Source organism: Emys orbicularis, chromosome 13 (assembly GCF_028017835.1).
Source record: "Emys orbicularis isolate rEmyOrb1 chromosome 13, rEmyOrb1.hap1, whole genome shotgun sequence".
NCBI lineage: Eukaryota > Metazoa > Chordata > Testudines > Emydidae > Emys > Emys orbicularis.
In genome coordinates, this window is record NC_088695.1 from 14,950,128 (window position 1) to 14,971,919 (window position 21,792).

Here is a 21,792-nt window from a genome sequence, read left to right on the forward strand (position 1 = left end):
TAGTTGAAAATGGGAAAGAGGCAGCTATTGGAAGAAAAATCCACTAGAGGAGAGCAGAGTAACAGGCTGTCATGCTGGGAAATTGACATTAGATGGCAGCAGAGTAGAGGAAATGAAATAGGGGCGGTCAGAAATACTGACTAGTGACCAATACATTTCAGGTTTCAGAGTAGCAGCCGTGTTAGTCTGTATCCGCAAAAATAACAAGTACTCCTGTTATTTTTGCCAATACATTTCAGGAGCCAATAAAATAATTGGCCACTAGATGGCAGCATAGAACCATTGGGTTAGAAGGGACCACAGGGGTCATCTAGTCTAACCCCCTGCCAAGATAGAGGATTTGTTGAGTCTCAGCCATCCAAGACTGATGGCTGTCCAGCCTCCTTTTGGAAACTTCCAGTGAAGGAGATTCCAGGAGTTCCCTATGGGTTTTTTTTCCATTGTCCTACTGTTTTTAAAGTTAGGAAGTTGTTCCTGAGATTTAATCTAAATCTACTATGCTGCAGTTTGAACCGATTGCCTCTTGTCCTGTCCACTGTGGCAAGAGAGAACAATTTTTCTCCATCTTTTTTATGGTAGCCTTTCAAGTATTTGAAGACCACTATCATATCCCCCCCCTTAATATCCTCTTTTTCCAAACTAAACACACCCAGTTCCTTCAGCCTTTGCTCATATAGCTTGCATTCCATCCCTTTGATCATCTTTGTCACTCGCCTTTGGATCCTTTGTAGTTTCTCTACATCTTTTCTATACATTGGTGACCAGAATTGGACACAGTCTCCAGCTGAGGCCTAACCAGAGCCCAGCAGAGCGGTACTATCACCTCCCGAGACTTGCATGCTATGCCTCTGTTAATGAAACCTAAAATTGCATTTGCTTTTTTTGAAACAGCATCACATTGCTGACTCATGTTGAGGTTGTGACCCACCACAATTCCCAGATTCTTCTCAGCAGTTATGCTGCCAAGCCAGTTATCCCCCATTCTGTATTTGTGCATTTGGTTTTTCTTCCCTAAGTGAAAACATGTTGTAAGGGTGATATATGGGCAGCTATTTTCAGAAATGCCCACTAGATGACAGCATATATTGAATATTAATAAAGGGGCAGTGTAAGTACATTGTAACAGGCCATCACCTTGGACAGGCATATTCCAAAAATGTAAGCTGGTGTTTGTTCATGATCACAAATATTTTACAGATAGGTTCATTAGACTTAAAAAAAATGCAATTATACAAATCACGCTGTACAAGTCCCATTGGGCATTGTTAGCTACAAAGCTTTGGAGACACAAAATGAACCAAGTGGGAGAAAGGTTGAAGTGGAACCATGAAGGGGCATGAATGTGCTTTGTGAATATTAGAGGGACAAGGTGGTGTTGTAATATCTTATATTGCACTAACTCCTGTTGGTGGATGAGAGAAGCTTTTGAGCTACACAGATCTCTTCTTCAGGTGAATATTAGCAGATTTAGGCCTGGTCTACACTAGCCTGTTATTTCGGAATTAGCCGAGTTATTTCGAAAAAAAAATGATTCCGTCCTCGTGACCCAACGTTTTTTTTTCATTTTAAAGGGTTCTTTAATTTGATTTCTGTACTCCTCCTTGGCAAGTGGAGTAGCGCTTACATTGAGATCGCAATCCTGGGTTAAAGGTATTGTGGACGCAATTCGACATTATTGGCCTCCGGGAGCTATCCCAGGATGCTCCCTTGTGACCACTCTGGACAACACTCTCAACTCCAATGCACTAGCCAGGTGGGCAGGAAAAGCCCCGGGAACTTTTGAATTTCATTTCCTGTTTGGTCACCAGCAGCACAGGTGTCCATCAGAACAATCCACCATCACAGGCGACCATGCAGAGTCCACCATCACAAGAGATCACGCAATCCCGGATTCGCAGACGAGCTCCAGCATGGTCCGAACGGGAGGTACTGGATCTCATCACATGCTAGGGAGATGAGTCTGTCATGGCAGAACTACGTTCCAAAAAAAGGAACGCAAATACCTATGCTAAAGTCTCCAGGGCCATGACGGAAAGAGGCTACTCCAGGGACACATAGCTGCGTCGTACAAAAATCAATTAGCTCAGGCCAATGTACCAAAAAGCCAGGGAGGCAAACAGGCGCTCTGGGTCACAGCCCCAGACATTCCGCTTTTACTGTGAGCTCCATGCAATTATATGGTGTGAAGGCACCACTACCCCACCTCTGTCCATGGACACCTGCAAGGGGGGAGTTGCACAGAGTGAGGAGGAAGAGACATTGGAGGACGAAGAGGAGGAGGAGGAGGAGGAGGACAGTGCACAGGAGGCAAATGGGGAATCCATTTCCCCCCCTAGCCAGGAACTAATCTTAATGCTGGATCTAATAGCCTCCCCTCACTCCCAAGGTGGGCTCCTGTTCCAAGACCCTGGAGAAGGTACTTCTGGTGAGTGAGAGCCTGATCGAAGCCATGCAGTTGGGGGCGTGGGAGGAACCCAGCCACGCTGGATTGTTCGCGTTTAGTGTAAAGGGCTCATCCCTGCTCTGAGCCTGATTGGAGCCACGCGGTGGGGGGTGGAGGAAGGGGCTTGTTGTGTGCAGTGATCATCCCAGAGAGTCCGCAGGCCCTCCTTTTATATGGCAAACCCATGGCTTGCTGTGGGAAAGGGGGTCCAGCAGTTTGAAAGCATTGAAATGAATGTAGAAGAAGCAGAACCCCGTGTGCCCCTAGGGGCTGCCTGCAAAATGAATTCTGTTGCCCGGCCGTATGTGATGGCTTACTCATACCAAAGTGCCCCCTTTGTTCTCTGCAATGTATTTTTTAAAATACTACCCTCCCTTTTTCTCTTGCCACAGGGGCAAATGTTTCATCGCGCCCCTATCTACTCCATCCCAGAGCCTGGTACAGATTAGAAGGCGGAAAAAACGAACTTGGGACGACATGTTCACCGAGCTCATGCAGTCCTCCTGCACTGATAGGGCCCAGCTGAATGCATGGAGGCAAACAATTGTGGAGTCCCGTAAAGCATTACAGGAACACAAAGAGAGGAGGGACGCGCGCGATGAGAGCAGGCAGGACGCTATGGTCAAGCTCATGGGGGAGCAAACTGACATGCTACGCTGTATGGTAGATCTAATGTGGGAAAGGCAGCAAGACCACAGACTTCTGCTGCAGCCCCTGTATAATCAAACTCCCTCCTCCCCAAGTTCCATAGCCTCCTCACCCAGACGCTCAAGAACACGAGGGGGGAGGCTATGGGGACCCACACACTCAACCCAGGAGGATCGCCCAAGCACCAGAAAGCTGGCATATGCAAACTTTTGATTTGGTTTCTGGACTTGTCCTTCCCTCCTCCTCCACCACCCTAACCCAACCCCCCCCCCCCGCCCCAGTCTACCTTCTAATTTCTCTCAATGCATTGTGCATCAAATAATAAAGAACAGTTTTTAAACAATTTTGACTTTGTTTCTCTTGAAGTTACCCGCACCCTATATATATGAAAGGAAATAAACACAACTGTAACACCGTACCCTGGCTAGTCATGAAACTGGCTTTCAAAGCTTCTCTGATGCGCAGCGCGCCCTGCTGTGCTCTTCTAATTGCCCTGTTGTCTGGCTGTGTGAAATTGGCCACCAGGCGAGTTGCCTCAACCTCCCACCCCACCATAAAAGTCTCCCCCTTACTCTCACAGATATTGTGGAGCACACAACAAGCAGCAATTATAATGGGGATATTGGTTGTGCTGAGATCTAACCGAGTCAGTAAACAGTGCCAGCACCCTTTCAAACGTCCAAAAGCACACTCTACTACCATTCTGCATTTGCTCAGCCTATAGTTGAACTGCTCCTTACTACTGTCCAGGGTACGGCTTCATGAGCCATGGCATTAAGGGGTAGGCTGGGTCCCCAAGGATAACTATAGGCATTTCAACATCCCCAACAGTAATTTTCTGGTCTGGGAAGTAAGTCCCTTCCTGCAGCTGTTCAAACAGACCAGAGTTCCTGAAGATGCGAGCGTCATGCACCTTTCCCAGCCATCCCACGTTGATGTCGGTGAAACGTCCAATGGAAAAGTACCCCTTGCGCTTTATGTACTGGCCGCTACAGTGTGCCGGGGCCAAGATGGGGATATGCGTTCCATCTATCGCCCCACCGCAGTTAGGGAACCCCAGCGCATTAAAGCCATCCACAGTGGTCTGCACATTTCCCAAAGTCACTACCCTTGATAGCAGCTGGTCAATGATTGTGTTGGCTACTTGCGGCACGGCAGCCCCTACAGTAGATTTGCCCACTCCAAACTGATTCCCGACTGACCGGTAGCTGTCGGGCGTTGCAAGCTTCCACAGTGCTATGGCCACTCGCTTCTCAACTGTGAGGGCTGCTCTCATTTTCGTGTCTTTGTGCTTCAGGGCAGGGGACAGCAAGTCACAAAGTTCCATGAAAGTCGCCCTAGGCATACAAAAGTTTCACAGCCACTGGGAATCATCCCAGACCTGCAACACTATGCAGTCCCACCAGTCTGTGCTTGTTTCCCGGGCCCAGAATCGGCGTTCCATGGCATGAACCTGGCCCAATGCCACCATGATCTCCCAACGCCACATGCTGTGCATCTAGGAACGTCCAGGGCCGGCTCTGGCTTTCTGGCCGCCCCAAGCAACAACAACAAAAAAACAACCTGCGGCGCAGCCGGAGCCAGGGTGCAGGGGGACTCCCTGCCCTGCAGATGTGCCCCGGCTAGCGGGGGGAGGGGGAGGGAGCGGGGCGGAGAGAGAGAAATGGGCGGCCAGGGCTTCAGCTGGGCGCTGCCACGCGGCCCCGACTGCTGCGCCACCTGCCGGGAGGACTCTGCAGGGCGCTCCCATCCTCCGCGCTGCTGCCCCCTACAGGGCGGCCGGAGCAGAACAACAACAACAACAACAAAAGCGGCCGTGCCACCCTAGGATTGGGCAGAATGCTGCCTCCTACAAGCTGCCGCCCCAAGCACCAGGTTGCTCGGCTGGTACCTGGAGCCAGCCCTGGGAACGTCTGTGTCCATGTCCTCATCAGTATAGTAATCGCACTGTCGTCGCTTCCTCGCCTGCAGCAGAGATCTGAGCAGACTCCATGTTTGCCGCGCAATGTTGCCTGCACGGGTAATCCTTGAAAAAGGGCGTAAAATGAGCTGTTCGGTTCAAGATGGCTGATAAAATGCGGTAAATGGTTGTCTTTTGTAGCTTCCACAGGAGCCCAGGACAGCTTCCGCCACTTTCTCCAGATTGTCTGTGTGGCTCTGTTCATGATGGCCAAGAAACAGCAGGGAATTGTTGCCTTCTGTAGCTTCCACGGGAGCCCAGGACCGACAACATGGAAAAAGCGGCGAGGGCAGAGTTTGTAGCGGAAGCGTGAGCAGAGTTTGCGGTGGAACTGTGCGTCTCTGTTCACGATGGCCGAGAAATGGCGGGGAATTGTTGCCTTCTTAGTTTCCACAGGAGCCCAGGACAGACAACATGGAAAAAGCGGCAGAAGCTGTGTGGCTCTTTTCACGATGGCCGAGAAATGGCGGTGAATTGTTGACTTCTATGGCTTCCATGGGAGCCCAGGACAGACAATCTGGAGAAAGTGTCAGAAGCTGTCCGGCTCTGTTCATGATGGCCGAGAAATGGTGGGAAATGGTTAGATGAAAGCGTAGATAGAAAGAGGAGAGGACATTCGAAGTGGATTCAACATACCAGGAGACAGGTGGTGCACCGTGCTGCACCATCTGCTGGCAGCATGGCATCTGCCATAGCTTTCACGGAGGGAGGAGCAGGTGACGGCACACACCCAGAAAAAACCCGTGAGAATGTTTTTGCCCCATCATGCACTGGGAACTTAACCCACAATTCCAATGGGCGGCAGAGATTGCAGGAACTGTGGGATAGCTACCACAGTGCAACGCTCCGCCATTCAATCCTAGACTCGGTACTGTGGACTCACTCCGCCGAATTCACGTGCTTTAGTGAGGACACATAACATCGAATGTATGAACTCGATTCTGGAAATTCGAATAAAATAACTTCGAATTAATTTCATACTGTAGACGTACCCTTAGCCTCACCTTCCCACCCCAGTGCCAATCAGCGTTCATTTCACAGAGATGGAGCTTGAGATCTATGTCTTGTGACACGTCCTCAGTTGGGGATCTGCTGTTATACCAATAGAATTAAAATCAGCAGGATCTTATTAAGAGGGATAAGGCAAAAATGCCACATTTATTGTAAATATAATGGTAAAGCAAAAGATAAAAGTAAACAACGTTGTTTGACTACTTATTCCTATCACTACTTATTTCTTATACACACACACACACATATATATATATATATATTCATTCACACAATCATTCATTCAAGTTCTGTATAGGTGTTATAGTTACCAGCCTAGAAGTTGCTCATGCCAAGTTACTGGCCAGGTATCTTGGTCATGAGGATGGAGCCGAGTCTGTGTCAGGTGCACCTGATGCTCCTGGAGGTTGGCAGCAGAGCCAGAGACTCAAAATCCTCAGTCTTGAGAGTCCATTCTTACAGGAATTAATTCCTATGTTAGTCTATGGGAGCTGTTTCATTCTGCTGTTGCTGACTCAATCAGCAGATGGCACATTCTGGACACATTCCTGGGCACATTCCTGGTGGCTGTCCAAAGTTTGTTTTTCTCATCCTTCCAGGTGATGGGGTGGATCCCAGTTTACCCTCCGGGGGTTCTGGTGGTCCACTTTACACATTCTTCGGCCGATGGATACTCCCTTTCTAGGCTGGCACCTCCCTAACCATTCATGTACATCAAGCATTCATCAACATACATTCCATATCTTAACCATATTTTAATTTACTGTCTCCACCACTTTCGGGGTGTGTGCTAATTCATTTGAGACTCCCAGCCCTTTAATCACAGAGGGTGGAGGTCTGTTCCTAGGGGCCATTGCCCCTAGGAACATTGAAAGTCACTTAACGGCTTATAGTGTTTGTTTACATTGTATCAATTACTTCAAGAACAAAGTCAATTAACTTGTTTGTAAGTTTTACATAGTAATAAAGTATCTTTCACAGGATAAATACAATCAATGGTTTCTACAGACAGTAGCTTACAAGTTTTAACAGAAGACCCAAGAGATTTTTGTACTTGGTGAAACTGTTGGGTTTTAAAGTGTGGGGGACAAATTATGAGGGGTTATAATGACAGCCTTTTGCTTGTGCTGTCCACTGGGGTGGAGTGGCAGGGTGCACAGAGCCTCCCCTCCCCGTGTTCTTACACGTCTGGGTGAGGAGGCTATGGAACTTGGGGAGGGTGGTTATACAGGGGCTGAAGCGGCACTCTGTGATCCTGCTGCCATTCCTGAAGCTCCACCAGATGCCGGAGCATGTCCGTTTGATCACGCAGCAGCCCCAGCATTGCATCCTGCCTCCTCTGATCCTCCTGCCGCCACCTCTCATCTCGGGCATCCCTCCTGTCCTCACGTTCACTGGCAGCTTTCCTGTACTGTGATACCATGTCCTTCCACACATTCAGATGAGCTCTTTCATTGTGGGTCGATTCCATGATTTCAGAGAACATTTCATCTCGCGTGCTTTTTTTTCGCCGCCTTATCTGAGATAGCCTTCGGGACGGAGGAGGGAGGCTTGAAAAATTTGCAGCTGCGGGAGGGAAAAAAGGGAGAGAAATATTTTAAAAGATACATTTTACAGAACAATGCTTGTACTCTTTCACAGTGAAAAACACTATTCACATTACATAGCACATGTGATTTCGGTACATGGTCGCATTTTGCATCTTAATATTGAGTGACTGAAGCTTTGGTGTTAGAGATCACAGACGCAGGTCCGGGCAACAGAATTTGGCTTGCATGCGGCCACGGTAAGCCATTGTCTTTCGGCTTCTGCAACCTTCCTAAAAGCATCGCCCTCCTTTCCCACATATAAAGCAAAGTCCGTTGAGTGCTGCGGTTTTCCTGTTAACGTGCAGCACCAGAAACCAAACGAACTCCCCCACCATTCAATTCTCTGGGATGATCGCTTTACCCCTCCCCGCACCGTGTGGCTGGAATCAGAGAAGATCCCTGCTAGCCAAACGTGAAAAGCTCAGCGCCAATGCCTCTGCACAGTCTCAGGTTCAATCTATGCATTTCCATTGGAAACAGACCCCACAGCAACAGAAATGCACTGGATGGATGGGAAACCCCAGCTAAACCTTTGAGAGCCACTGCTATTGTTGTATGTGCTTTTGTAGCCACAAATGTCGCAATCATGCTGTTGTACAGTTTTGTTCCCAGTGGCTCTAATTTGGAACAGCGAACACCTAGCAGTAGGTAAGAAATGAGGAAAGATGTGATTATGCTCGCTAGGGTCACTAGAGTTTAGAGATATGGGAAGGTGCAGCGGTGCTACCCAGTGGATAGCAGACAAAGTGGAAGTCACGAAAGGAGAAGTGATGTTGCCAAATGACCAGCAAAGGGAAGTGGACAGAGGTAAAGCTGTATAATGCAGATTAGATTACATCAGTGTAAAGGGTGAGGAAAGAATTTTGTGGATCAATGGACCTCTATGCTATGTAATGAACTGGAAATATCTTTAGAAACCAAAGTGAGGAATGTGGGTGAGCAATGTATAATTGACGATACTGAGGAATTCTGAAGCCGTGTAATAAGGGAATCAGAGACAGACAGCCTAGCTAGTCCTAAGTTACCAACACTACCTAAAGATAGGAAAAGTGTACCATGGTGGAACAATGACCAACGGAGACACAAGCGCATCAAGGATGGAAAGAGGCAGCTACAACATCCACTGTAGTTAACTCCAGAAGAGAGCAGAGGGTAAGAACAGAGCAATAGATTGCTCATTTCTTTCAATCTGCTGCCCCTAGGGTCGATTACACAGCATGTCAAAGGGCAGTCGTATTGGCCAGTATATTTCAGAACAGGATAAAGTCTTTTAATGTGAAAAAGAAAGGTCAGTGATGCTGCAAGGTTTCCACTAGAGGGCAGCAAATTCAAAGCAGGAGAAATGGGCAGCTATTTTCTGAAGTGCCCAGTAGGTGGCAGCAGATATAGGCTTAATATTGTTTATTATTCTATGGGCAGTTGGTTTTAAGAGGCCATCACCTGGAGTTTCATCATTATGTGACGTATTTTCCCCTGTGGGATTTTTTTCCCTTTTATAAGTGTAAGCAAGGTCTGCATGAACTCTCCCCTGACCTCTAGTGATGAACTAGGGAAGAAGACTTCATGAACTGACCTTGTTTGCATAGACACACCTATTCTGCTTAGCATGATGGAAATGCTTTGCCCAAATAACGACTTTTGCTGGTGTTGTATCACAAGTCACTTTGTTATTGGAGCAGGTGTAATAAAGAGTTGTGTATCCCTATGTTGGGATCAAGGGTAGCAGAACTATACTTGGCATACCCTGATGGAGGGACTCACCCTCAGCTATACTGCATTTGCTAAACAGGAGACATGGGTGCCAAAGCTGAGTGGAATTGAGAGAGGGCGGGGGCAGGTAGTTTGTGGTGTGGGCTTTGCTGAAGGGTACCAAACACTACTTGACCCTTCTTTCCTCCACTGTTTAATAATAGAGTTTAGTAAGACTCACTTGAAAGTCTTGTTGCAAACCAACAGAATTGAAATCACTAATAACCAGCTCTAAGCATTAGACCTGTTTTGTGGCGGTGTCTCTGATGCCAGAGACTGTCCAATCTGCACTAGTAGTGGGGCTTGCCCACGAACAGCTGAAATCACAGAGAGCTGTGTTAAGTTGTGGGCCCTCAAACCACTCCAGAGGGTACAGGGAGTGACGGGCAGAGTGGCAGGTGTCAGGGCATGAACCTGGGTAGCGGACGGAACAAGGTGCTTTTTTTTCCACAACACCCCCGGGTGGGAGGTGAACTCACGCCAATACACTTCTGAACTCTGGGTCTTTACTGACCAAGGACAATAACTGTGAGTGGTGTGTGGTGAAGGGAGGGGCACGCTAAAGGAAGTTTTGGTTGCTGGACTTAAGAACCTGAGGCACAAGGACACTGCCCAACATACTCTGGGGTGGGTGTTTTGCTCATGGTTTTATGTGATGAATCCTGCTTGCAGCATTTTCCCAAGTTAATGCCGGGTTACTTTCCCCCTTTTTATTAAAACTTTCTTTTCTGCACTCAGACTCTGTGCTTGTGAGAGGGGAACTGTTGCCTCTAGAGGTGCCCAAGGGGTGATGTGTAATTGTCTCAGGTTACTGGGTTGGGGTTCGAGCCGGTTTTGTGTTGAATTGTTGGAAAGGAAACCTTAGATATTGAACCCGGCCCCTGTTGCTGCCGACTCCACCTGGAAGAAGGGTTACATGAGGAATCAATAATTCACATTGGGCAATGTTCGCAACAAAGATTTGGAGACACAAAATTAGTCAGCTGAAAGATAGGTTGAAGTGGGACCCTTATTAAAAAGTTCAAACACCATCACCATAACAACAAACCAACCACACAAAAATGGGTTGGGAGTAATCTTTTCCCAATCTATTTTGCAACCAAACTAATAATAAATACATCAAGTGGTTTGTTGCCGTAAAACTGAAACAATAATTTTATTTGTGTTCATATGAGAAAACTTGGGTTAAAAAAATGAGAATTTCATGCTTGTATATCAACTTCTGGAAAGCAGGTGTATGGAGATTTGTGAGATGCAAAAACGGAATGGATCTATAGACAATATACAAATAATTTAAGGAAATGTGAGGGAGGGGCTGCCCTCTAGTGGATGGAGCTAGATCCTATGAAATGTGCCCTCTTCAACTAGTATCTAATTCAAGTATTCCAGAACTCAGATACTGGTCTGTGCTTTGATCAGGTTGACCCCAGATTTACCTATTCTCCTTTCATAGGAACATAGGAATTGCCAGACTGGATCAGACACTAGGTCCATCTAGTCTAATATCCTGTCTGACAGAGGCCATACCCAGATGTTTAAGAGGAAGTTAAAAGAAATGCATAGGAGGTAGAGGTGGGATAATCTGCCACCCATTTAGCTCTCATCTTGGTCTTTGTTACTTAGAGATTGGCTCAAGCCCTGAAGCATGAGGTTTAATACCCTTCCAGAATGTTGGTTGTCATTAATTATGATAAAACTGCACATTACTGATATCCATGTAAATATCCAATCCCTGACATTCCATAAGTGATCTCTCTCCTGCCATCCATCTCCACCCTCTGACAAACAGAGGCTAGGGACACCATTCCTTACCCATCCTGGCTAATACCCATGAATGGACTTAACCTCCATGAATTTATCCAGCTCTGTTTTAAACCTTGTTATAGTCCTAGTCTTCACAACCTCCTCAGGCAAAGAGTTCAATAAGTTGATTGTGTGCTGTGTGAAGAAGAACTACCTTTTATTTGTTTTAAACCTGCTGTCCATTAATTTCATTTGGTGGCCCCTAGTTCTTATATTATGGGAACAAGTAAATAGCTTTTCCTTATCCACTTTCTCCTCATCACTCATGATTTTATATACCTCTATCATATCCCCCCTTAATCTCCTCTTTTCCAAGCTGAAAAGTCCTAGCTTCTTTAATCTCTCCTCGTGTGGGACCCATTCCAAAACCCTAATCATTTTAGTTGCCCTTCTCTGAACCTTTTCTAATGCCAGTATATCTTTTTTTAGATGAGGAGACCACATCTGTACGCAGTATTCAAGATGTGGGCGTACCATGGATTCTATAAGGCCAATAAGATATTCTCCATCTTATTCTCTATCCCCTTTTTAATGATTCCTAACATCCTATTTATTTTTTTGATCACCGCTGCACACTGCACGGACATCTTCAGAGAACTATCCACAATGACTCCAAGATCTTTTTCCTGATTAGTTGTAGCTAAATTAGCCCCCATCATGTTGTATGTATATTTGGGGTTATTTTTTCCAATGTGCATTACTTTACATTAATCCACATTAAATGTCATTTGCCATTTTGTTGCTCAGTCACTTAGTTTTGTGAGATCTTTAAGTTCTTCACAATCTGCTTTGGTCTTAACTATCTTGAGCAGTTTAATATCCTCTGCAAACTTTGCCACCTCGCTTTTTACCCCTTTCTGCAGATCATTTATAAATAAGTTGAATAGGATTGGTCCTAGGACTGACCCTTGGGGAACACACTAGTTACCCTTCTCCATTCTGAGAATTTACCATTTATTCCTACCCTTTGTTCCCTGTCTTTTAACCAGTTCTCAATCCATTCAAGGACCTTCCCTCTTATCCCATGACAATGTAATTTACGGAAGAGCCTTTGGGGAGGGACTTGTCAAAGGCTTTCTGGAAATCCAGGTACACTATGTCCACTGGATCCCCCTTGTCCATATGTTTGTTGACCCCTTCAAGAACTCTAATAGATTAGAAAGCCATGATTTCCCTTTAAAGAAACCATGTTGACTTTTGCCCAATAATTTATGTTCTTCTATGTGTCTGACAATTTTATTCTTTACTATTGTGTCAACTAATTTGCCCGGTACTGACATTAGACTTTCTGGTCTGTAATAGCCAGGATCACCTCTAGAGACCTTTTAAAACATTGGCGTTACATTAGCTATCTCCCAGTTATTGGGTACAGAAGCCAATTTAAAGGACAGGTTAGAAACCATAGTTAATAGTTCTTCAACTTCTCATTTGAGTTCTTTCAGAACTCTTGGGTGAATGCCATCTGGTCCTGGTGACTTGTTACTGTTAAATCTGAGGAATTGTCACAGATTGAGGTCACTAGAGGAAGTTTTGGAATTAATTGATACATTTATTCCAAAACCTCCTCTAGTGACCTCAATCTGTGACAATTCCTCAGATTTGTCATCTACAAAAGTGAGTTCAGGTTTGGGAATCTCCCCAACATCCTCAGCTGTGAAGACTGAAGCAAAGAATTCATTTAGTTTCTCTGTGATGACTTTATCGTCTTTAAGTGCTCCTTTTGTATCTCGATCGTCCAAGGGCCCCACTGGTTGTTTAGCAGGCTTCCTGCTTCTGAGGTACTTAAAAACATTTTGTTATTAACTTTTGAGATTTTGGCTGAAACAGTGATGCTTTTCAGTTTAATAATAACCATGACATGCCCACGGGTTAGTTACCTTAGAACAACCCCTGTGCAGTGACTCGGTACTTAGTGCTGCTTTTCACCACCTCAGATATTTCAATTAGGATGTGAGTTCGAATACACTGTCCCGCTCCATATCTCTTGAGTCAGTAAGACCAGGGATAGGGAAGACTAGTTAGGCAGCCTCCAAATGTCCAGGTTCCATTCTGAAACCAGGCAGGGGTTGAAAAAGAACTGAATATATAAAGGACACATTTATGGAAAACCCTTTCCAAACTGTCATCTCTACAATCTCTCAGGCACTTTTGCAGGTACAGATTTGAGAACTCCTCAGTGCCACTTGGGATGAATATTGGCCAAATCAAAGAGATCAGAAAACCTAAGAAGTTTACTTTAAAACAGGGTTTCCCCAAAAAGTGGGCACCATGCATCACCCCAGTAGCCTCAGGACAGAGAAGGCTGGACATTTCCTTTCCCATATCAAACGATTTATTTTCTGTTCCTTTGGGAGAGGCAGAAACCTCTCAGAAATGAGAATCCAACACACAGAATGCTCAGGCAACCCATAGGGCACATACTAGGAATGACAGTGGATCTATAGGGAAGTTATTGCAATAGTTATTAGGATACAGACCAGAGGGCTGTTGCATCAAAAATATGTAAACACATGATGGAATAGCATTAGAAAGAAGCACAGTGACACTCGTCAGAGAGGTCATGCAGAGAAGTACCCTGCCTTGCCCAGCTCCCACTCACTGGTAATGACCCAGCTTTCACCCTCAGTGTCCTAGGCTGAAAATATTGTGTGGGGAAAAGGTCCTTGCACACTCGTCCTGTTCCTTGCGTACGCCTGAGATCCCTAAAAGAGGGGAGACCCTGCTTGTTGTCTGTGGCCACCTCTGTTCCAGGATTGGTGTATATAGTGTAAACATACAAGTTACACTAAGAGGCCACACCACTGGATTCTCCTCCAATGGGAAACTGTGACAGTCTAGGTGGTTACCCAGGGTACAACCTGGAACTGTGAGACCTGATCTGCCCCCTGAACACACTAGCCTGGGGTGACTGTCACAATGCTCTGCTAGTGACAAGAAGCAAACCCCTCCAGGTGCTGATATCCCTCAGTCCAGCAGCAGGTGGTGCACCACACCCAGCTAAATTGCATGAATGCTCCCACAACCACTCATAAATCTCACAGAGAAGGACACCAACCGGATCCCACCAGCTCCCAGGCTTCTACCTCAGGGATATACCATCTTGGACAGAACAAAACCAATTTATTAATTGATTCACCACTTACTTCAAGGGAAAGTGGAAATGCACAGCCTTTGCCACCTGAATAGATTTACCAAACACTTCAGACAAACTCACTGGTGAGGATAAACATAAAAGTAAGTTTATTGGCTAAAAAAGATAGATTTTAAGTGATTATAAGTGATAGCCAAAAAGTTCAGATAAGTTACCAAAAGAAATAAAAGCAAAACACATTCTAAACTAATCTTAACACTCAGTAGTCTTACAACTTAGATGCTTCTCAGCACAAGGTAACTGGATGCCCTTCAGCCTGGCTCTCCCCTTTGATCAGCGATTCAGTCGCTTGGTGGTGGTGTTTGTAGATGGAGATGGAAGAGAGAGAGCATGGCAAATGTCTCTCCCTTTTATAAGGTTCTTTCTCCCCTCGTGTATTTGCCCCCCCCTTTCAGAGTCAGGTGAGCATTACCTCATCATAGTCCCAAACTGACCAAGGGAAGGGGGATGGCTGACTCGAGAGTCAAACTAATTCTTGTTCTTGCTACGCTGGGTTGGTGTAATCAGGCGCAGACTCACCCCTGCGGTGCCTCCTCCTGGTGTTCTCGGGAATTAGCTCACCAGTCATAAGAGCACCCTCTGCAGGCCAGGTGTCCCACCTGTCATTGGCCCCCATGTCCCTCCCAGACCCTGGTGCCCTTGGCTGCCCCCCTGGCAGTACCCCACTGTCTCTGGGTCTCCCCACCCAGGGGGACCCCCACCCCCGGGGGACCCCCACCCCCTATCCCCACGTCACCTCAGTCATGGCTACTGCCAGTCACCGTCTAGCCTCCGTGCCCTTCCCAGCCCCCAAGACCTTTCCCCAGCCCTGCCTCACTCTAGGTCCCCGGGTTAGTTCCCCAGCAGGCAGGCCTGTCTCTCTCTCCAGTCAGAGTGAGACTCCTGAGCTTCTGGCTGCCCTGGCCTTCTTATAAGGCCTAGTTGCTCAGTTTGGGGCATGGCCCCAGCTGCAGACACTTCTGCCAATCACCCGGGGTTTCACTCCCTTCTGCAACCTCAGCCCTCTGCAGGGCTTTTCCAACCCCTTCAGGGCAGGAGCGGGTGTTCATCCTGTGACAGTTAGGTTTGTACCATAAACATCCTGATGAGGTGTGAACTGTCCCTCTGCTTCTGGAGTGTTTTGTCTGGGCTTGTTTTAAGCCTTGAGGATACATTTTCAGCCTCATACCTATATACATGAATTTACAACCAGTACATTACTACACCTCTACCTCGATATAACGCTGTCCTAGGGAGACAAAAAATCTTACCGCGTTATAGGTGAAACCGCGTTATATCGAACTTGCTTTGATCCGCTGGAGTGTGCAGCCTCCCCTCCCTCTCTGAGCACTGCTTTACCGCGTTATATACGAACTCCTGTTATATCGGGGCAGAGGTGTATAACAATGATGATCAGTGCGTCATGAGCCTTCCAAAGACACCCATCCTGACAAACTTTGCATTGGATGCTACACAATCATATTATAAGGATGAACATGAGGGTGCAGGGTGTTCCCCCGATGTACAGAATGTCACAGAAACCTATTTGCAAGATTGCAAGATGCTGAGTTCCACTACTGCTCAGAAGAAGTGGGAGAGTATTGTTAAATAAACATTTGTAATTAAGAATGACAAAAGTTCCTTGGGAGCAATATTTCCGGGGGGGGGGGAGGGAGGGAGAGTCTTTCATTTGCAAACTATGATTAAATCTACTTTACAGTCAGTTTCCTGTGTGTTGGTTAAACTGCGTGGCTTCAGCACCAGTCTGGCAGGCCTGACCTTCTTAGACATTGTTACTCACGTAGTTGCCTTCAACAGAACAACTGACAAGGGTAAAGATGACTGAGTAGAGTCAGTCTCTGCACAGTCATGCACTCCATGGGTGTTGCATTAGATGTCAGCCATGCAGAGCTATGATCTAATTCATCAGAAAGGCGATTCCTCTGGGTGGGGGAGGTTGGTTGCATCAGGACAGCCGTTTGTGTCTGCAAACACAGAAAAAGTACTAATTCCCCAGGCTCAGCCTCTTCAGAGGGAGACGCAGCTTTCCATGGAGAAGGATACAAGTATGAGGACACCTCTGCACTTTGTAAATAGTGGGGGAAGAGCATGTTGTAAGACAGATTGCAGCAGCCGCTCATCCATTCAAGGAGATGCAGGTCTCTCTACTGAGAAAATCCAGCTTTTGCAGAAAGAGGAGAGAGAAGAACCTCAGCTGAGGATCCTGAATCCTGGTGGCCAAACACTGGTAAACAAGAGCTCATTGCTTCAAGCTTGGGCTGTGCTGTGGTTACAGGTGAGCACCGTCTTCCTGACTGCATTTCTGTACCACCTTCCAAACAGGGGCATGAATGTGCTTTGTGAGTATTACAGGGATAAGATGGGTGAGGTAATATCTTTTATTGGATAAACTTATGTTGGTGAACAAGAGAAGCTTTTGAGCTACACAGAGCTCTTCAGGTGAACATTTACAGTTTTAGCCTCTCCTTCCCACAGCAGTGACAGTCAGCGTTTATAGCACCATTTAATAGAGATGGAGCTTGAGATCCATGTCTTGTGACAGGTCCTCAATTGGGGATCTGCCCCACTGACACAAATGGGGCTACCTTGATTTACACCAGATGAGGATCTGGCGTAGTGTGTCCCCACTGGTGGTGAGTGGTGACAGAGTGTTACTAGCCCGGATCACACATGCCAGATTGTTTCTAGACTCTGAGTTCAGGGACAGCATCTTTTTTCCCCAACCCTTCAGTGCCATTCTTGTTCTTGTATTATCATCCCACACTCATTATGGAGTGCAGAGGGTCACTCCCCAGTTCGGGTTGCACATCAGCCTGGTTTGGTCCCTTACTAAGATCCACCCCCCAAAGAGCTGTATTTTATTACTGCTACACAGTGAACATCGGAAAATAGAAAAGGCATTGCCAGTCCCTCACCACGTCACCATCACCACCGCAGTAACTAAGGGAGAATTTACTCCACTTCATAATTTTCAACATAAACTGATCTCTTGTGAGGGGATGAAAATTGTTCCTTTTCCTATAGGGCATTGAAATGTTGAATATACCAGGATATATGTTGTGACGTTATAGACACAAACTGTGACTGTATAGACTGCAACCAAGATCTTGTACAAAGAGGATTAAGTAAGGTGTCTATGAGGAGGTTATAATTTGCTGGTTATGATTATGCTACCTGTTCCCATGTATCATGTTTGTATTTAAAGTTATAAGTATTGTCTCTATACTATCTGTATTTCAAACATGTGCTATGCTTCAGGGTGAGACCCCACACAATTTGCATCTGCCTGGCATGCTTGATGACCCATTAATGACCATGAGCTGTATAACTGACCCATTGAGAGAAGGCAGATACACCTTGTGACTCAGAAAGGCATACAGGGAAATGCCTATGGACAGAACTCTAAGGTTTTTCTATGCCATGTGCTGGGTAGCATGTATTTGAGACAAAGGAAGAACAAGCCACATGGAAAAGGACTATAAAAGGCAGCTGCATCATCTCCATTTTGTCTTCAATCCTGCTTCTTACCTCTAGAGGAACTTTGCTACAAACTGAAGCTCTGAACAAAGGACTGAATGGCCCATCCAAGCTGTGGATGTACTCCAGAGACTTGATTTGAATCAGCAGTTTATTCCATCACCGCTAAAAGCCTGAACCAAGAACTTTGCCATTACTGTATGTAATTGATTCCATTTAACCAATTTTAGCTCTCATCTATATTTCTTTCTTTTTATGAATAAACCTTTAGATTTTAGATTCTAAAGGATTGGCAACAGTGTGATTTATGGGTAAGATCTGATGTGTATATTGACCTGGGTCTGGGGCTTGGTCTTTTGGGATCAGGAGAATCTTTCTTCTTTTATTGGGATATTGCTTTTCATACCAGTCATCCACATAAAGAGTGATGTTGGTGGTGATATTGGGAAATTGGAGTGTCCAAGGGAATTTCTTGTGTGACTTATGGTTAGCCAGTGAGTTTAACCAAAGATCTATCTGTTTGGCTGGTTTGTCGTCCCTTAATAATAAAGGAACTCTAGCTTTGGGCACTAACTGCCCTGCTCAAAGCAATTTTATCCTGAATTGATACTCTCAGTAGTGTACTGCCAGAGGCCGCATCATTCCATATAGTTAGATTAATTTCCATTATTTCTAACAAGAAATCAATATATTTGGAAACTAGACTTCAATGAAAAATCTGAGGCCAAGATTTTAGTTGACGTAATTATTCGTTTTGACTCCTAAGACCTGGCATGGTTCTGGCTATTGACAGAAGTGAAATATAGAACTTAAGCATCATTGTTAAGCTCTGGTATGTCACAAGATGGGATATGATAGATAGCCAAGGTCTGATATGACAGATCAGACCAATTCTCTATCAGAGATATAGACTGTTATATTAGTCATTGCTCTGATATGGCAGAGGGAGGTCTACATATGCACGAATGTTTTGTCTTCCTACAGACTGCTGGCACTTTGCTCTGAAATCTACATTTAGCCTTAAAATTTCAGCCTGTAACCAGGAGAGGAAGGGAATATTCTGAATATTTATGGTATTAATTCACAAGACTTGATTAACTTTTAATGCTATGTTCTTCCAATTCAATTTCCCAGCTTGGTTTTTTGTTCCTAGCCCCAACCCATGGCAGACACAGATTGGAGAAACCAAACGACCGTCACACAATTAATCCTCCTGGGATTTGGGGATCTCCCTCACCTGCAAATTCTTCTCTTTCTACTGTTCCTAGTGATCTACATGGCAACCGTGGCTGGGAACACTCTCATCGTGGTGCTTGTTGTCACTGGTCAGCACCTTCACACCCCCATGTACTTTTTTCTGGGCAACTTGTCCTACTTCGAGATCTGCTATACCTCGACCTTCCTGCCCCGGTTACTGTCTAGTCTGCTGACTCGGGACAGAACCATCTCAGTGAGTGGCTGCATCACACAACTGTATTTCTCTGATATGCATCCGAAGAAGTGGGTTGTAGCCCACGAAAGCTTATGCTCTAATAAATTTGTTAGTCTCTAAGGTGCCACAAGTACTCCTGTTATTTTTGTATTTCTCTGGCTCTCTGGCAGCTACAGAATGCTATCTCCTAGCAGCAATGTCCTATGATAGGTATTTAGCGATATGTAAACCCCTGCACTATTCAACTCTTATGAATAACAGGTTTCGCCTCCAGCTGGCTGCTGGGTCATGGTTAAATGGTTGTTTGGCCAGTACTGTCTTAATACTATTCATATTACAGTTAACATTCTGTGGCCCGAATGAAATTGACCATTTCTATTGTGATCCCATCCCACTGATGGAACTCTCCTGCAGTGACACTCACCTGAGCATGTTGGTGGATTTCATAATAATCTCCGTATTCACCCTGCCTCCATTCCTACTAACCCTGATGTCCTACGTGTTTATCCTTGGCAGTATCCTGAGAATCCCTTCCACCACCGGGAGACAAAAGGCCCTTTCCACCTGCTCCTCTCACCTCACTGTGGTGACAATTTTCTATGGAACCATAATGACTGTCCACATGCTACCAAAACGTGATACACTCAGAGATCTGAAGAAAGTGCTCTCTTTTTGCTTCACGGTCCTAACTCCCCTTGTAAACCCCCTCATCTACAGCCTGAGAAACAGAGAGGTCAAGGAAGCACTGAGCAAAGCAGTCAGTAAATGTAGCTTTCACCAAAAAAACATGCAGAGACTCTGAGATAATAATTTAGCCTGAGGTTTTGGAAGCTGCCTGGTTGTTGAAGCAATCAGTCTGCGATGCACTGTACCTCAAAATAGCATCCTGTAACCCCCATATTCATCTTTTGTATATGGTTGTGATATTTCATAAAAAAACATGCCTTGTAAGGTATCATATGAAAGGTCATGATCTGCTGAAACTCATTCTTCTGTCTATATATATATATATATATATATATATATATATATATATATATATATATATAAAAAATTGAATATGGCGTTATGATATTTTTTATATGGTTGTTATTGAAATGTGTTGAAAGTTTGGGAGTCGACCACTGTTAGTTCTCCAGTTACAACATAGGAGCTGGCCCACACCCAGGCGGACATTAAATGACCATCACCAGTCATTGACCAGCAGGGGAATTGTAAACAAGTGTTTTACAATTCTGTAACAGACAGTGTGCAAGCACCACACAATGGGAATTGCTCAACTCTGTGATTCAGCAAGGCCCACCAGGACATGTTTCGGCCAGTATTTTTCCAGGGACATGAATTGAAAGTATAAAATAAGGGACAGCGGCATCATGAGACCACCTCTCAACTTCCCCACCTATTCTGGAAGCAACAAGAATGCTGGGAAGACAAAGACTTTGAACTGGGGAGGTTGGTCCCAGGCTGAGAATTGAATTCATCCTGTGTATTAAGAACTGTAACCTAGCTGCAACATCCAGTGGTGTGAGAAAAGCTTTTTGATTCAGATCTTATTGAGTCTGTTAAAGTTTAGGATTTAGAATGTGTTTTAAATTTTTTTTCTTAGGCATAAAGGTCAGTGATAGATTTTAAGTGATCATAAGTGTTAGGTAGCTATCTTTCTGTAGTTAATAAACTTATTTTAAGGTTTAATCTTAACCAGTGAGTTTGTCTAAAATGCTTGGGGAATCTGCTCAGATTAAAAGGGCTGGTGCATGTCCACTATCCTTTCATGAAAAGCCAGGCCCCAGCAATGACCTCTGGACACTTCACCAAGAATAGCTTTATAGCTCTTATCTGAACTAAACCTGGCTGTGATACATGGAGTGTTTAGACCCAGCTCGTAGATTGCCAAGGCACCCATAGAACTGAGGCAATTTCTGGGATTGGGTCTGTCAAATGATCACTGACGAAGGACTCTGCTTGTGTCCCTGCAGGGCACCAGCTGTTTTGCTGCCACCAATTGCACAGAGCAGTCGAAAGGGAGGGGACCTGTTAAAAAGAGTGTCCCCAAAATTCACTGCAATGAGTACATGCCCGGAGAGGGCTAGTTCTCAGGACATGGTGTCCAGCTTTCCCAAGCTGTCTTGGACAGCTCTACTGCATGCAGGTCCCTCTCCTCAGGGCATGACACAAACTGTGGTGAGAGGAAGTGGCTACCGCCTATCAATGAGCAGAACTCCTGTGGTGCCAAACACAGCAGTGCTGGCTCAGCCACTGTGAATACGTCAGGATTTGGCCAGAGGCAGGGGAGCTGGGCACCAGTGAGAACTGTATGACCTCAGCACTGTGGAAAGGATTTTCCAAGTGACCTAACAGAGTTAAGAGTCCATCTCCCATTTCAAAACTCCTTTAGACGCCACCTAGAATCTCAGCCTGGAGAACCACTGGGCTGCTGTCACTGTCGCTTCAATCTATGTATTTCTACTGAAAACAGAGTCCACAGCAACAGAAATGTACTGGATTAATGGTCAACTGCTGCTAAACCTT

General features: G+C 45.5%; 1 protein-coding gene across 1 annotated transcript; it reads left to right on the forward strand.

Annotated features, from left to right (window-relative positions):
* Positions 1 to 18,993: 18,993 nt before the first annotated feature.
* LOC135888460 (olfactory receptor 6N1-like) lies at positions 18,994 to 20,065 on the forward strand. The gene is made up of 2 exons (XM_065416269.1): positions 18,994 to 19,302; positions 19,409 to 20,065. The coding sequence occupies exons 1-2, from the start codon at positions 18,994 to 18,996 to the stop codon at positions 20,063 to 20,065; spliced, it is 966 nt and encodes a 321-aa protein (XP_065272341.1).
* The last annotated feature ends 1,727 nt before the right edge of the window (positions 20,066 to 21,792 follow it).

What these genes read in the sequence shown, in the direction of transcription:
- LOC135888460 (XM_065416269.1), top strand. Translation starts at nt 18,994, where the DNA reads ATGGCAGACACAGATTGGAGAAACCAAACGACCGTCACACAATTAATC. An exon ending in TGAGTGGCTGCATCACACAA is followed by an intron (nt 19,303 to 19,408) that starts CTGTATTTCTCT and finishes CTCCTGTTATTT; the next exon opens with TTGTATTTCTCTGGCTCTCT.